This window comes from Strigops habroptila, chromosome 8 (assembly GCF_004027225.2).
Source record: "Strigops habroptila isolate Jane chromosome 8, bStrHab1.2.pri, whole genome shotgun sequence".
Classification (NCBI taxonomy): Eukaryota; Metazoa; Chordata; class Aves; order Psittaciformes; family Psittacidae; genus Strigops; species Strigops habroptila.
Genome location: NC_044284.2, coordinates 24027863 through 24040572, shown reverse-complemented (window position 1 = coordinate 24040572; position 12710 = coordinate 24027863). Strand labels below are relative to the sequence as shown.

The 12710-nt window shown below is 47.1% G+C and overlaps 1 protein-coding gene across 1 annotated transcript in view; it reads left to right on the top strand.

The window, feature by feature from the left end:
- The window catches only part of LOC115611697 (zonadhesin-like), a 56283-nt gene that overhangs the window by 27710 nt on the left and 15863 nt on the right, over window positions 1-12710 (top strand). Inside the window, exons 2-20 of the mRNA XM_030495001.1 lie at window positions 61-574; window positions 980-1544; window positions 1696-1895; window positions 1997-2377; window positions 2724-3010; window positions 3591-3862; window positions 4080-4172; window positions 4436-4534; window positions 5276-5425; window positions 5868-6124; window positions 6228-6312; window positions 6684-6764; window positions 7071-7163; window positions 7464-7556; window positions 9006-9253; window positions 9531-9708; window positions 11242-11350; window positions 11829-11920; window positions 12526-12702. Coding sequence (XP_030350861.1) covers window positions 61-574; window positions 980-1544; window positions 1696-1895; window positions 1997-2377; window positions 2724-3010; window positions 3591-3862; window positions 4080-4172; window positions 4436-4534; window positions 5276-5425; window positions 5868-6124; window positions 6228-6312; window positions 6684-6764; window positions 7071-7163; window positions 7464-7556; window positions 9006-9253; window positions 9531-9708; window positions 11242-11350; window positions 11829-11920; window positions 12526-12702 — 3974 coding nt within the window. The remainder of the gene's footprint in view (window positions 1-60; window positions 575-979; window positions 1545-1695; window positions 1896-1996; window positions 2378-2723; window positions 3011-3590; window positions 3863-4079; window positions 4173-4435; window positions 4535-5275; window positions 5426-5867; window positions 6125-6227; window positions 6313-6683; window positions 6765-7070; window positions 7164-7463; window positions 7557-9005; window positions 9254-9530; window positions 9709-11241; window positions 11351-11828; window positions 11921-12525; window positions 12703-12710) is intronic.

Genomic DNA, 12710 nt, shown 5'->3' with positions numbered 1-12710 from the left:
CTACGAGCCCTGTGCTGCAGCCTGCCCTGCCACCTGTGTTGACCCCACGGCTCCCGCTAGCTGCAACCTGCTGTGCGTGGAGGGCTGTGTGTGCGACAGCGGGTACCTGCTCTACAATGACCAGTGCGTGCCCAGCCAGCAGTGTGGGTGCTGGCACAACGGGCAGCACTACCCCGTGGGCTCTGAGTTCTGGACGGACAACACCTGCTCGTCAAAGTGCACGTGTCCCGCGCGGGGAAGCAAAGTCCAGTGCTTTAATGCCTCATGCCCTGCGGGCCAGTTCTGCGGGGTGCAGGATGGGAGACCTGAGTGCCTCGAGCAATCCTACGGCATCTGCCATGTCCACGGTGACCCTCACTACAAAACCTTTGACGAGGTGACGCACGACTTCATGGGCAACTGCACCTACACCCTGGCCAAATTGTGCTCCAACACCACCTCCCTGCCCTACTTCAATGTTGAGGCCAAGAACGAGCATCGTGGGAACAGCAGAGTGACGTACGTGCGCGAAGTCCTGGTTGAGGTGTACGGAGAGCGCATCACCATTGTCAAGGAGGAGACGAGCCAAGTGCTGGTACGCAGTGGGGCTGGCACGAGCGTGGCACAGCTGCAAGGCAGCCAGGCAGCAAGGCAGGGCTGGCTTTTCTTGGCAGGGCACGGCATAGCATGTACCAGGCACCTTCATTGTCCCGGGCCTGGGTGGGTTCCCCTGAAGCCACTGGGTTGCTTTCTTTTTCTTTTCTGGAGGGGTTGAGGAGGAAGAGGCAAATGGGGAATGTGGCCGACGGTGAACAGCGGCCCCTGCAGGGAGCAGAACACAGCCACGGCTCTGCAAGCCAGAGGGGCAACTGGGTGTGAGGGCATCGCGGGCACTGGCTTGCCATGCCCGGCCTGGGAGTGGATTTCCCTGGGGCAGGAGACTCCAGGGAGGCCAGAGACAAGTCCAGGGCCCAGGCCCATTGTGGTGTGTCTGCCCTAGGTGAACAACGTGCGCCAGACCTTGCCGGTGAGCGCAGCGGGAGGTGCCGTCACGGTAAGCAGGAGCGGCCGCTACATCGTCCTGGAGACAGACTTCAACCTCAGAGTGTCCTACGACACTGACCACTCGGTGGAGGTGAAGGTGCCCACCACCTACTTCAACCTGACCTGTGGCATGTGTGGGAACTTCAACAACCGTAGAGAGGATGAGTACATGATGCCCAACGGGCAGCAAGCCGCAGACTCCAATGAACTGGGGGAGAGCTGGCAGGTCCCAGACAGTGACTCGTCTTGCGGTGTCCCCGACCCTTCCCCACCCTGCAGTGCAGAAGAGGAGAAGCTCTACCAATCAGACCAGTTCTGTGGCATGCTGACTGCCAGGCCTGGCTCTTTTGAGAACTGTCACGCTGTGATCAACCCCCAGAGCTACTTTGAGACCTGCTTGTATGACCTGTGTGCCCTGAATGGTGGCCAGGAGGTCCTGTGTGCTGCTCTGGAGGCCTATGCTGATGCTTGCCAAGCAGTCGGTGTGACTCTTCTTCCCTGGAGGAATGCCACCTTCTGCTGTGAGTACCTGCCTTGCAATTGCCGGAAGGGAAATATTCCACGCCCCGTGCCCAGAACCTCTGGCCACAGCATGTCTTTGGTCTTCCCCTTCCCAGAAGGTCTTCCTTCCTTGAAGGCTTGCTGGTCTCAATTGTCCCCATCCCTTTGCAGCCCTGCTGTGCCCCGACAACAGCTACTATGACCCCTGCATGACTGGCTGTCCTGCCACCTGTGTTGACCAACAAGCCCCACAGAACTGCTCCAAGCCCTGCATGGAGGGCTGCGCGTGTACCTCTGGCTTCCTCCTCAGCGGAGACACCTGTGTGCCCGAGGCCCACTGTGGCTGCCTCTTTGAGGGCAACTACTACAGCGTAAGTGAAAACCCTGCCCTGGCTTGCACCCCTCCCAGGGCACTGCCTTGCCTCTGCTTTGCTGCCTGACACACTGACGCTTGGTGTTTGTCTGCCCGCAGGAAGGCGAGTACTCTGTGAGCGAGGACTGCGCTCGCCAGTGCCGGTGTGAAGCCAACGGCCAAATGGTTTGCTCTCCATTGTCCTGTGGTGAGGACGAGGTCTGCAAGATCCAGGATGGCCAGAGGGGCTGCTACCCAGCCAGCATTGCTCTCTGCCACATCTACGGCGACCCGCATTACAGCACCTTCGATGGGAAGCTTCACCACTTCCAGGGCTCTTGCAACTACACAGTGGTGACAGGCTGTGACAACTCCTCCGTTGGGTTCAGTGTCACCACCCGCAATGAACATCGTGGCAGCCAGAGCTGGACAGCTCTGAATTCGGTGGCACTGTCCATGGAAGGCCTCCACATTGCACTGCGCGAGAACAAGGCTGTCTACGTAAGCCCCTCATTTTTACACCTGGGAATAACAGGCACCCCGGGCACCATTAATACCGCTCTGTCCCCGAGAAGAGCTTGATATTCCCTGAGCCTGCTGGTGTGCTCACATAAGAGCATGGCGAGGCTCTGAGCGGTGCTGATACGGCTGCTTGTGCAGCAAGAGATTTTTGGCTTTTTTTCCTGAGCTTTTGGTGTGGCGTCTGTAGGGTCGCTGCTGTTCTCATAGGCCATGCCATCAGTACTCCTGACTCCTGGGGCCCTGGCACCATCACAGTGAAGAACAGTGACCTCTCAGTGGAGGGCATCTCTTTATGCTTCTGTCTCCCTCTGTCCCCCTTATTCAGATCAACGGTGCTCTGGCCTCCCTGCCTGCTTCTCCTGCCCCCGGTGTAAACATTTCCCTGAGTGGCTCCTACGTGCGGGTTTCTACCGAGCTGGGCCTGCAGCTGCTGTTCAATGGGGGTGATGAGCTCCTAGTGAAGGTGTCTGAGAAGCACAAGGGCAAGCTGTGTGGGCTGTGTGGGACGTACACTGGGAGCCAGCAAGATGACTTCATGCGGCCCGATGGGGTTGTCGTGCCCGACTTCAATGACTTTGGAGCCAGCTGGATGGTGCCGGATGATGAGTGGCCGTGAGTCCTTGTTCCATTGCGTAGATGATGGACAGAAGGGAGCGTGGGAAAGGGGAGCTGTGAGGGGCAGAAGCAGGGAGAGTTGGTAGTGGTAGGCATGGGCACATGGGGCGAGGGAGAGGAGGGAGGCAGGCAGTTGTGACAGCACGCGTGAGAGCACGTAGAGGCTTCACTGCAACAGACGTATCATCCTTGCATCTCACCTCTCTGCTCCACCCACCAGTGGGATGTCCTGCCTGCAAGTGGGTGCCAGACGTGCGGCTGTTCCCCTTTCCTCTCCAGGCTGGCTTGCTTGTGGCATTGTCCAGGCCTCTCCATGCGGTCAGGGTGCATGGTGCTCTCTGCTCTCTCCCCGTAGGTGCTCAGCTCTGGGGTCCTCGGTGACCTCTGTGCAGGACTCTGCCCTCCCACTCCACTGTGGACCATGTTGCCCTCCCTTGCAAGAGACAGCCCTGGGTGCCTTCTGTTATTGAGGGCTCTGGACTCCAAGGCTGAGGTTTTGGCTGGGACAAGGTCCAGAAATGGCGTGGCTGGGGTCCACGGGCTGCTGTGAGCTCAGGGCTGCCTGTCTGCTTTCTAGGTGTGACCCAGCCATCAGCCCGCCCGCATCCTGCTCCCCCTCTGAGGAGGAGGCAGCTAAGGAGCAGTGTGCAATCCTCACGCAACTTGGTGGCCCGTTCCAGCCATGCCACGCAGTTCTACCACCCAAGACGTACTTTGAGAGCTGCGTCTATGACCAGTGCGCCACGGGCAGCAGCACAGAGCAGCTCTGCAGTGACCTGGAGGCCTATGCCTCAGCGTGTGCTGAGGCAGGCGTTTCTCTGGGAGACTGGAGCGCTGGCACCGTCTGTGGTAAGGGTTCTGTTGATTTCCTTTGTGGCCCAGATTCAAGGAATGGGGCAGCGGTGGTGGAGGTTTCCTCACGTGTCACTTAACAGTGCTGGTGGGCCAGCCCTTGGGTGAAGGGTGTCTTCGTGACGGGGATATCGTGTTTGGGAAGGTTGGGCCTGCTTCCTGAAGCAAAACTCACATGTCAGCACGGATGTCCACTAACTCTCTCTTGTGCTAGATCCATCGACACCAAAACCCACGCTCCCCTTGCCAGGAACTACAACGCAGCCTCCACGCACGCCATCACCACCAAGACCCACACCGAGCTCAGGTACTGCCATGTCTCATCCCTGTCTTCTACCGCTTGTGGCAAGTGTTCAGTTGTCTTTCTTTGAGGCTCGCAGCTAACGGATGGATGTCTTTGAACTCCTGGGATAGCACCTGAGTGCAGAAATCTCTGCTGGGGGTTCGCTGTGCAATCCGTGTCCTGCGTCTCTCTGGTCACAGTGTTGGGTGTTTGGGAAGGGCGGGCCAGGTGCCTGCAACATAACCGCATTTTTGACACTCACTAGTTCTACCTCTGTCTCACCGTAGGTCCACTCCCTTCTACAACATCGACCCCATTGCCAGGCACCACGACACAGACAACACAAGAAACACAACCACCGTCACCAGCACCTGGTACAACTTCAGGTACTGCTATTATTGGTAGTGTTTTGAGTCATCTTGGAAACCCATAGTGCATACAATTTGCATTTTCACTGGGGGGCTCTTATTTGCTTTCTGTCACTTTCCTGCCATATTGAGACACACATTGAGTGATATTCCTTTTCTGAGGACTTGGGTGAGGCACCTGTGCTTCTGGCATTTAGGTATTTGAGGAGGTTTGAACCAGATGCCTGGAAAAAATACTCCTTTCTTAACATAGGTCTCTGGTAACAGATCTCTTGGTAAAAGCACTATGACATTAAAATGCATTACATAACCTCTTTCCAATTCTGAGACAATACTTCTTATCCCAGTTCATAAGCAGTAGAAAGAAATGTCAGACCATTCTCGTCACATTGTCTAGATTTCTACCTAAGCAGGACTTTGAGAGCCAGACGAATACTACTGTGCCAAATAGGACAGCTTTGAGCAATTTGCAATGACCAAGAATTATGACTGTGGGACAGTGTAAAAATACAGGAGATTAGTGTATTATGGTGATAATTGAGGAAGTGACTTGTAAAATAACATACATTCTCAGGCACTTAAAATTTCATATTTTATAGCCAATTTTTCAATATCGGTCACTTCTTCTCATTCCATTATAACATCTTCAAATTTTTCATGAGCATGGGTGCAGAAGACCTAGAAGGGCATTGTCAGAACAGCGAGAAGATTCCAAACCTCATTGTGAAAACTCTGTTTTTCTTTCTGCACCATATACAGCTGCACCAACAGCCTGCAATATGTCCTGCACATTTGATGTCGGCTTCTGTGGGTGGGAACAGGCAACCAGTGACAACTTTGACTGGACAAGGCACAAGGGGCCAACACCCACGCCAGATACCGGCCCATCCCAAGACCACACAACCGGAGGTAGGAACAGCAGACAGTATGTGGCTGTGTTTCTCTTTGGAAGAGGGCAAGGAGCCTCTTATAATGGCAAATCCAGGCCACGTGTTTCCTAGGCTCAATCCAGAGCCTTCTGCAGCAGTCAGTATCTGTTGTGGGGTGGATGACCATTGCAGGACATTGAGCATGTGACCTGTTAGCATCACTTCCTGTAAAGAGGCTTCAGCAAAGGTATATCCAGGCTGACACTGGATCACTGTGGCACTTGGTCTTCTTTTAGAAGGCTGAAGGCTTTCTTTTCCCTAAGTAGGAGACCAGTGTAATCTGGTAGAAATCCATTTGAGAACTGAAAGATTAATGCGGGAGGTGGGTGAAGAAATGTTGTACTGTACACAGTGTGTAAATGAAGTCACTTTATCTTGTGCTGGCCCATTAATGTAAAAAATTGACACTCTGCTGTTTCCAGAGGGCTACTATATCTACCTGCAAGGAAGTAATCAAAAGCCGGGCGAGGCAGCCCAGTTGGTCAGTCCAGTGTGCGGTTCAGAAGGACCACACTGCTTCCGCTTCTGGTATCACATGTACGGAGCGGCTGAAGCAATGGCTCTGCGGGTGTATGTAGTTCACAATGAAACATCAACACTGGAATGGAAAGAGGCTGGAAACCAAGGGGACAGATGGAACTTGGGAGAGATCACGGTACACAGCAAAGGGAACATGCAGGTAAGGGAACAGGCTCTAAACACCACCTGAGATGAGCCACGCTTCTTAATGGCGCTTCACATATGTGTCTGGACCTAATGCTGGGAACCATCTCTTCCCTTAGATTGTCCTGGAGGGCATGATAGGTGAAGATTTCCGGAGCGATATAGCATTGGATGATCTGTCCATTGAAAAAGGATACTGCACAGGTACAAGGCTGGGATGGGGGAAGAGCAACTTAATTGACATTATGCTTCTCGTGGCAGTAAATGTATTTCCTGTCTTGAACAACAGCTAGTCGAGTAGAATTGACATGCTTCCAACATATAAGTTCAGTTGTCTTTCTTTAAGGCTTATGGCTAAGGCATAAAGTTTCTGTAGTGAATTAACTGCATGTCTCCTGCTATATCCATAATGTTGGTGGGAGAACACTTGAGTCCTGTGGAGTTTTTATGAGGATTCACTGTGCGATTCCTGTCCTGCGTCTCTCTGGTCATGGTGCTGGATGTTTGGGAAGGGTCTTGCTTGCAACAAAACTCCCATGTTGGTGCATATCTCCTCTACCTCTCTCTTGTTCTAGGTCCATCCACCAGAGAACCTGGAACTGCCTTGCCAAACACAACTCAGCCTCCTCATACACCTAGACCCACACCAAGCTCAGGTACTGCCATGTCCCCTCCCTGTCTTCTACTGCTTGTGGCAAGTGTTCAGTTGTCTTTCATTGAGGCTTATGGCTGAGGTGTAAGGTTTCTGTACTGAAGGGACTGCACGCCTCCTTTTACATCCCAAAAATTCTGGTTGGAGAGCACTTGAGTCCTGTAGTTTTTTTCTGAGAAGGCACTAGGATCACGGCCCTGGGCCTCTCTGGGCATAGTGTTAGAGTGTTTCAGAAGGTTGGGCTAGCTTCCTTTCCTGAAGCAAGACTTCCTTTTTGGCACTGATGTCCTCTAACTCTCTCTTCTGCTAGGTCCATCGACACCAAAACCCACACTCCCCTTGCCAGGAACTGCAACGCAGCCTCCACGCACGCCGTCACCACCAAGACCCACACTGAGCTCAGGTACTCTCATGCTCTCTCCTCATTTTCTACTGCTTGTGACAAGTGTTCAATTAGCTTTCTTCGAGGCTCATGGCCAAGTCATAAAGTGCTTGTAGTGAAGGGGCTGTGTGTCTCTTCCTATCATCCAGCTATGCTAGTAGGAGATCACTTGAGCACCGGAGTATTTTCTGAGGAATCACTGCGATCTTGCCCCTTGGCCTCTTCTGGTCACAGTGTTGGGTGTTTGGGAAGGGTGGGCCAGCTGCCTGCAGCAAATCTCCCGTGCTGGCACAGATCTCCTCTAACTCTCTCTCGTGCTAGATCCATCGACAACAAAACCCACGCTCCCCTTGCCAGGAACTACAACGCGGCCTCCACACATGCCATCACCACCAAGACCCACACCGAGCTCAGGTACTCATCTCTTCCCCATTTTCTTTTTGCCTGTCAGAATTTCTCTGTGTTCTTTATCCAATTTCCTCAGCCAGGTGACATGATTTTTATAGTGGAGGGTCAGAGCTTTTTCTTGCTTACCCTATATACACTGTTGGGACAGTGCTTCAATGTGGGAGCCTCTCTGAGTAATGACAATGTAAGTCCTGGCCTTCGTCCCTTTTGCCACAGTTTTGGGGTTTTTGGTAACAGTAGACCAGCTGCTTGATTGTTATCTCACATACCCTTTATTGCCATGTCCATAAATATATAAAGTATCCTGTTCTGTGGCAAGTTTTTAAGTGTTATACAGATTATTGTTTGTAGTATTTTTGTTATACAGTTATTGTTCGTAGTATTTTGAAATTTAATTTAGCTTCCCAATTTTTTTTATTTTTTTTTTAAATATAAACTTATTATTTCGTCCTCAAAAAGACTGAGTTGTTGTGCTTATTGTAATTTTAATGCTTAGGAAACACTCTATATTTCAGTTTAGATCAGTTTTAACTGCTTCTTTCCTCCGATTTTAAGCACTAATTCTTCTACATATGTTGGCTTGTTAAGTACAAGAGACTACCAGCTCATCTAGTCAGTTTGGATGTCTTCTGCATTTTTTATTTTTTTTTTAAATAATGTTTATGTATATAGTTCCTGGAGTTTTAATAGTTTATGTGTAAGCAGTTAAGGTTGACATGTAGACACGATCATAAATGTAGCTATTTTTCTAACGTGCCATTGAAAATCAGAGAAGAATGGACCTCTCTTTATTATTTTTTGTTGTGGTTGATAATCGTCATAGTGCACCTGCAAACTCAACTCTGCTAAGATTTGATGGGAGGATTTTTTTGTTGAAAATGGGAATTTCTTATTAGCACTCAAAACCTTACCCACCTCAGACACACACATGCACACGCACGCTGTGTACCTCTATTTGCACATATTATGTCTGGCTAGTTAATTTTGATATTTTTAAAAAGTATGTCTGCAGTGTTCAATAGGAATTCCATAGCTGATGTGAGTACAGAGCCCTAGACAGCTGGTAGTGCAGCAGTCTATTCTGGCTAACCAACCCTGTACATTTTTGTTTAAATTCTTCTTATTTATTCAGAAACAGCCTTTCAGACATGGACACTAAAAACTCACTGCTCCACTTTGTATAATGATGTCTTACTAATGAGGCTTTTCTTGATATAAAAGCTTTTTGCTTATGTTTCTTCCTCAGCCTCTAGCATAGATTTCTGATACACGAGAGTACAGACTCTTTATTGGTTCAAAGACAGGAGACTGTGTTGGGCTTTGGAATGTTTTTGACTGGTGCCATCACTGTTAGATCTGAGCAGCAATTACAAAGGGAAGCAAACAAAGTAGGAACAAAGCAACTACAGAAGTCTGGTAGAGATTCAGAGGGAATTTGTCTTTCTTTCTTCCCAGGCCGTGCTTTCTGCAGTGCCTCTGGGGATCCACATTATAACACTTTTGACCAAAGAGTTCATGATTTCATGGGAAATTGCACTTACACCCTGTCCAAAGTGTGCAACGTCTCTGAGGGGCTTCCATACTTTGATGTATCCACAACGAATGAGCACAGAGAAGCCAACACCGAAGTCTCTTATGTGAAGTCAGTGCAAGTGGAAGTCTATGGCAACCATATATCTTTGCTGAAAAACAAGAAAGTGAATGTAAGAGAATACTTGTTTAAAAGACATGTATCTTTTTAAGCTGAAATGCAGATAATGAAATATTTTCTCTGTAGAGTTTACAGCAAACTTTCTCTTTTTATTAGTTAAATGTACCTCTTTTAGTGAGATGTCCAACAAATTTGCTCAGATGAAGTGTTATTTAATTACTTCCAGTTCCCTTGTGCACAAGGTCATATCTTTCACTAATCTATTCTAGCTGCTGGAAGTTGTAGGAGTACCAGCAGCCATACACTAACTTTTACAACTTGCTGTATAGGTGAATGGCAGCAGAATGAACCTGCCTGTATATATTGAAAAGAAGATCAGTATTCAAAGCACTGGTGGATATGTTCTCTTGGAAACTGACTTTGGACTGTGGGTGAGATATGATGGAAATCACTATGCAGAAATCTCTGTGCCCTCTGATTACAGTGGTCTGCTCTGTGGCCTCTGTGGTAAGTCACAGGCTTAGTCACTTTTTAGTGAGTTGTGGAGGCTGGTGATTACTTAAGCTTATTTTCTTAGCATGTCATATTATTCTGCACACAACTGTTCCTTGCCAAGTGGATTAGAATTTACAGCAGTGAAGAAAACTTACTGGAATTTTTAAGTTTCTAAGAACTATTACTTACAAAATTCCTGTTAACATGCTATCCATTTGGAATGTTGTGAGGTATATCTGCAAATAACACTTTTAGCCAAATAAAACACCTCACTTCAGTTCTACAGTTTAAATTCAGGAAGAGTAATGATTTACATGCATCTACTCAAGAAATCTATGTTTTTCTGTTATGTACATTCTGATGTATTTGTCCTTTGTTGGGTGTGAGGAATGCTATACCATTTCATTTGTGAATCATAAAAACTTGAGGCCGTTTCCACAGTAGAGAGAAATCTTCAGAATAGCTTACTGTCAACATCCTCAAGCTTTCCTGCTGTTGTTTTACTGTGCAGTTTTAGGAGGTATTTTTACGATCTGAACGATCATGTTTATATGATCAAAAAGGAAAAAAGAAAAGCTGAAAAAATAAAAGAAAAAGTAAACCACTAGAGCTTATTTCACCTAATTTTTTATTCCAGCTAAGATATGCAGTGTCTACGTTAAAACAAAGCAATGACAAGGATCCAATACAGATAAACCTGAGCTGGCAGGCTTGATGAATAAGAAAGAAAATTCATACTTTATTTCCAAAATTCAAATATCACCAAATATTAAATGCTATATATGATACAAAACATAGAGGCCTTTTAGAGTCCTGTGAAAAAGATCAGACAAAAAGGGCACAATCTGCTGTGTTCTGTAAGAAATTCTGTTGCGATAGGATGCCAAAGTAAATAAGTCACAGGTGGCTTATATAGCTAATGAGAGTAGGAGCTTGATGGAATTAGTAGTGACCAGTAATTTTTCATCAGCAATGTTGCTAATGCCTGAACCTGAGCAGGGTTAGTTGCAACAACATTCTGAAATCCATGTGATTTTATGAAATGTACTTCAGGATGGAAATGGGACAGTAGAAATTACAAGAATAGTTTGTCTTGTGAGTTTCTGAATATTCTTTGATTTGGATCATCTGAAATTTCCTACTTCAGTTATTTCTCCATGAGTTTTTCACACTTCAGGAAATCTACCTAAGAATGTAATGGTGCAAAAAACACCATTTGGATTTTAGTCCAGCATTCTACAGGTAGGATCCAAGGAAATGAGTTGGTTTTTTTTTTAGCTAAGTGATTTTTTCTTATATGCAATACAACCTAGTTACATAAGAAGTTACAGACTACTTGCTTCAAGTCCACAAGTCTCTGAACAGCAGCTCTTGTCAGTGGTCAAAGTCTAAAACACAACTGAGCTCTTCTTATTTTGCATATACACAGTGATGTTGCATATATACTCTCCCTAGTTCATTGTAGTTTATTTTACAGCCTGAAACCTAGATTTGTTCTAAGGTGAGAACTTCATGTGTCCCATAAATCTCTTTTTACCCTCACAGGTAATTATAATGGTGATCCAAATGATGACAACATGAAGCCTGATGGTGGCACTGCGAGTGGTTCCACTGATCTTGGACAAAGCTGGCTTGTGCCTGAAAATAACACCATGTATGTATATTAATTTAATCACATGGCATTTGCTAATCAAATTTTATAAATTCAAACATCCATCCGCCCACTGGCTTTGTCATCCAGGACCACATCTTCCAGCTGCCCATTAGAAGTAGGAAGCTGCTCCTTCACATTAAACAGGGAATGAGAAGAGGGCTTGTGTCTTTTAAGTCTTGTTTTTCCAAGCAAGAACTATCTGCTGAATGTGAGGGGGGATGGGACTTCAGTCCATTTCCCTGACTGGAAACCATAACTGATTGGATCCCATGGCTCTTTTTGCAGCTAAGAATAAGCCTTTGAATAGCCCAGAAGGCATCAAAAAGGGAGTCCATTCAGTGATAAGGCTGACATCAGTGAGCCTTGTGACTCTAATAAAATATACTCTGTTGTGCAGGGTTGTCATGTGTCAATCTTCCACTTCTGAATCTGATGGTAAGCCATGTGAGACACATTTGATTTTTTTTGTTTTCCCTAGATGCTCCAGCGGAACAGAACAGCAGTGTGATCCTGTGCTGGAGAGTGAAGCAAACAAGAACACAGCATGTGGCATGATCACAGACCCAACAGGTAGTATGTTGGTAGTTTTCTGTGAGCTGTGCCAGGAGCACTGTAGAGCTTGTGTTGTCTCCTTTCTATAGTCCATTGTTCTGAACTTGTATTAAACATATAAAACATTCAGTGTGAATGGCCAACATAAAACTTGGTCAAGATATGTCAACCATTCGGACAGTGCTAGTGTGTCCATGAAGATTATCTGAGCACCTGTGTAGGGAGCCATAGCTGCTCTTTGCTTTATAATGACTTGCACTCTGCTTGCTAAGAGAAATAGTTCAGGGAACACTGTAATTGCATGTATTACAGATACTTTATCTGAAATACTGTACATGATCTCTGCATTGAACAGCCCCTGCAGTTGTCTGGCTTTCCTAGACAACAACTCTTAATTTACGTAAGCTATCTTGTATCAATCATGCAAAAAGAAAAAAACCTGATCTGGAGGGCCAAGTCTCATTGTGCATGCTCCATTTCAAGTGTTGGTTTAACTTACTAAATAAAGTTAGCCTGGAGCACTCACAATACATTTGCCATGACAGAAAATAGATGGTGTTGGTGATCTAATAATTTCACTTTTGTTTTTTTATCCTTCTATGTATCTTTCTTGATTTACACAGGAATCTTCAAGGATTGTCATTCCAGAGTGCTTCCGGAAAATTTCTTTGACAACTGTGTTTATGACATGTGTTTCACTGATGGACAGGCAACATCCTTGTGCTATGGACTGCAGGCCTATGCTGAGTCATGTATCAACGCTGGGATATGCATAGAGTGGAGGAATGCTACTCTTTGCCGTGAGTGT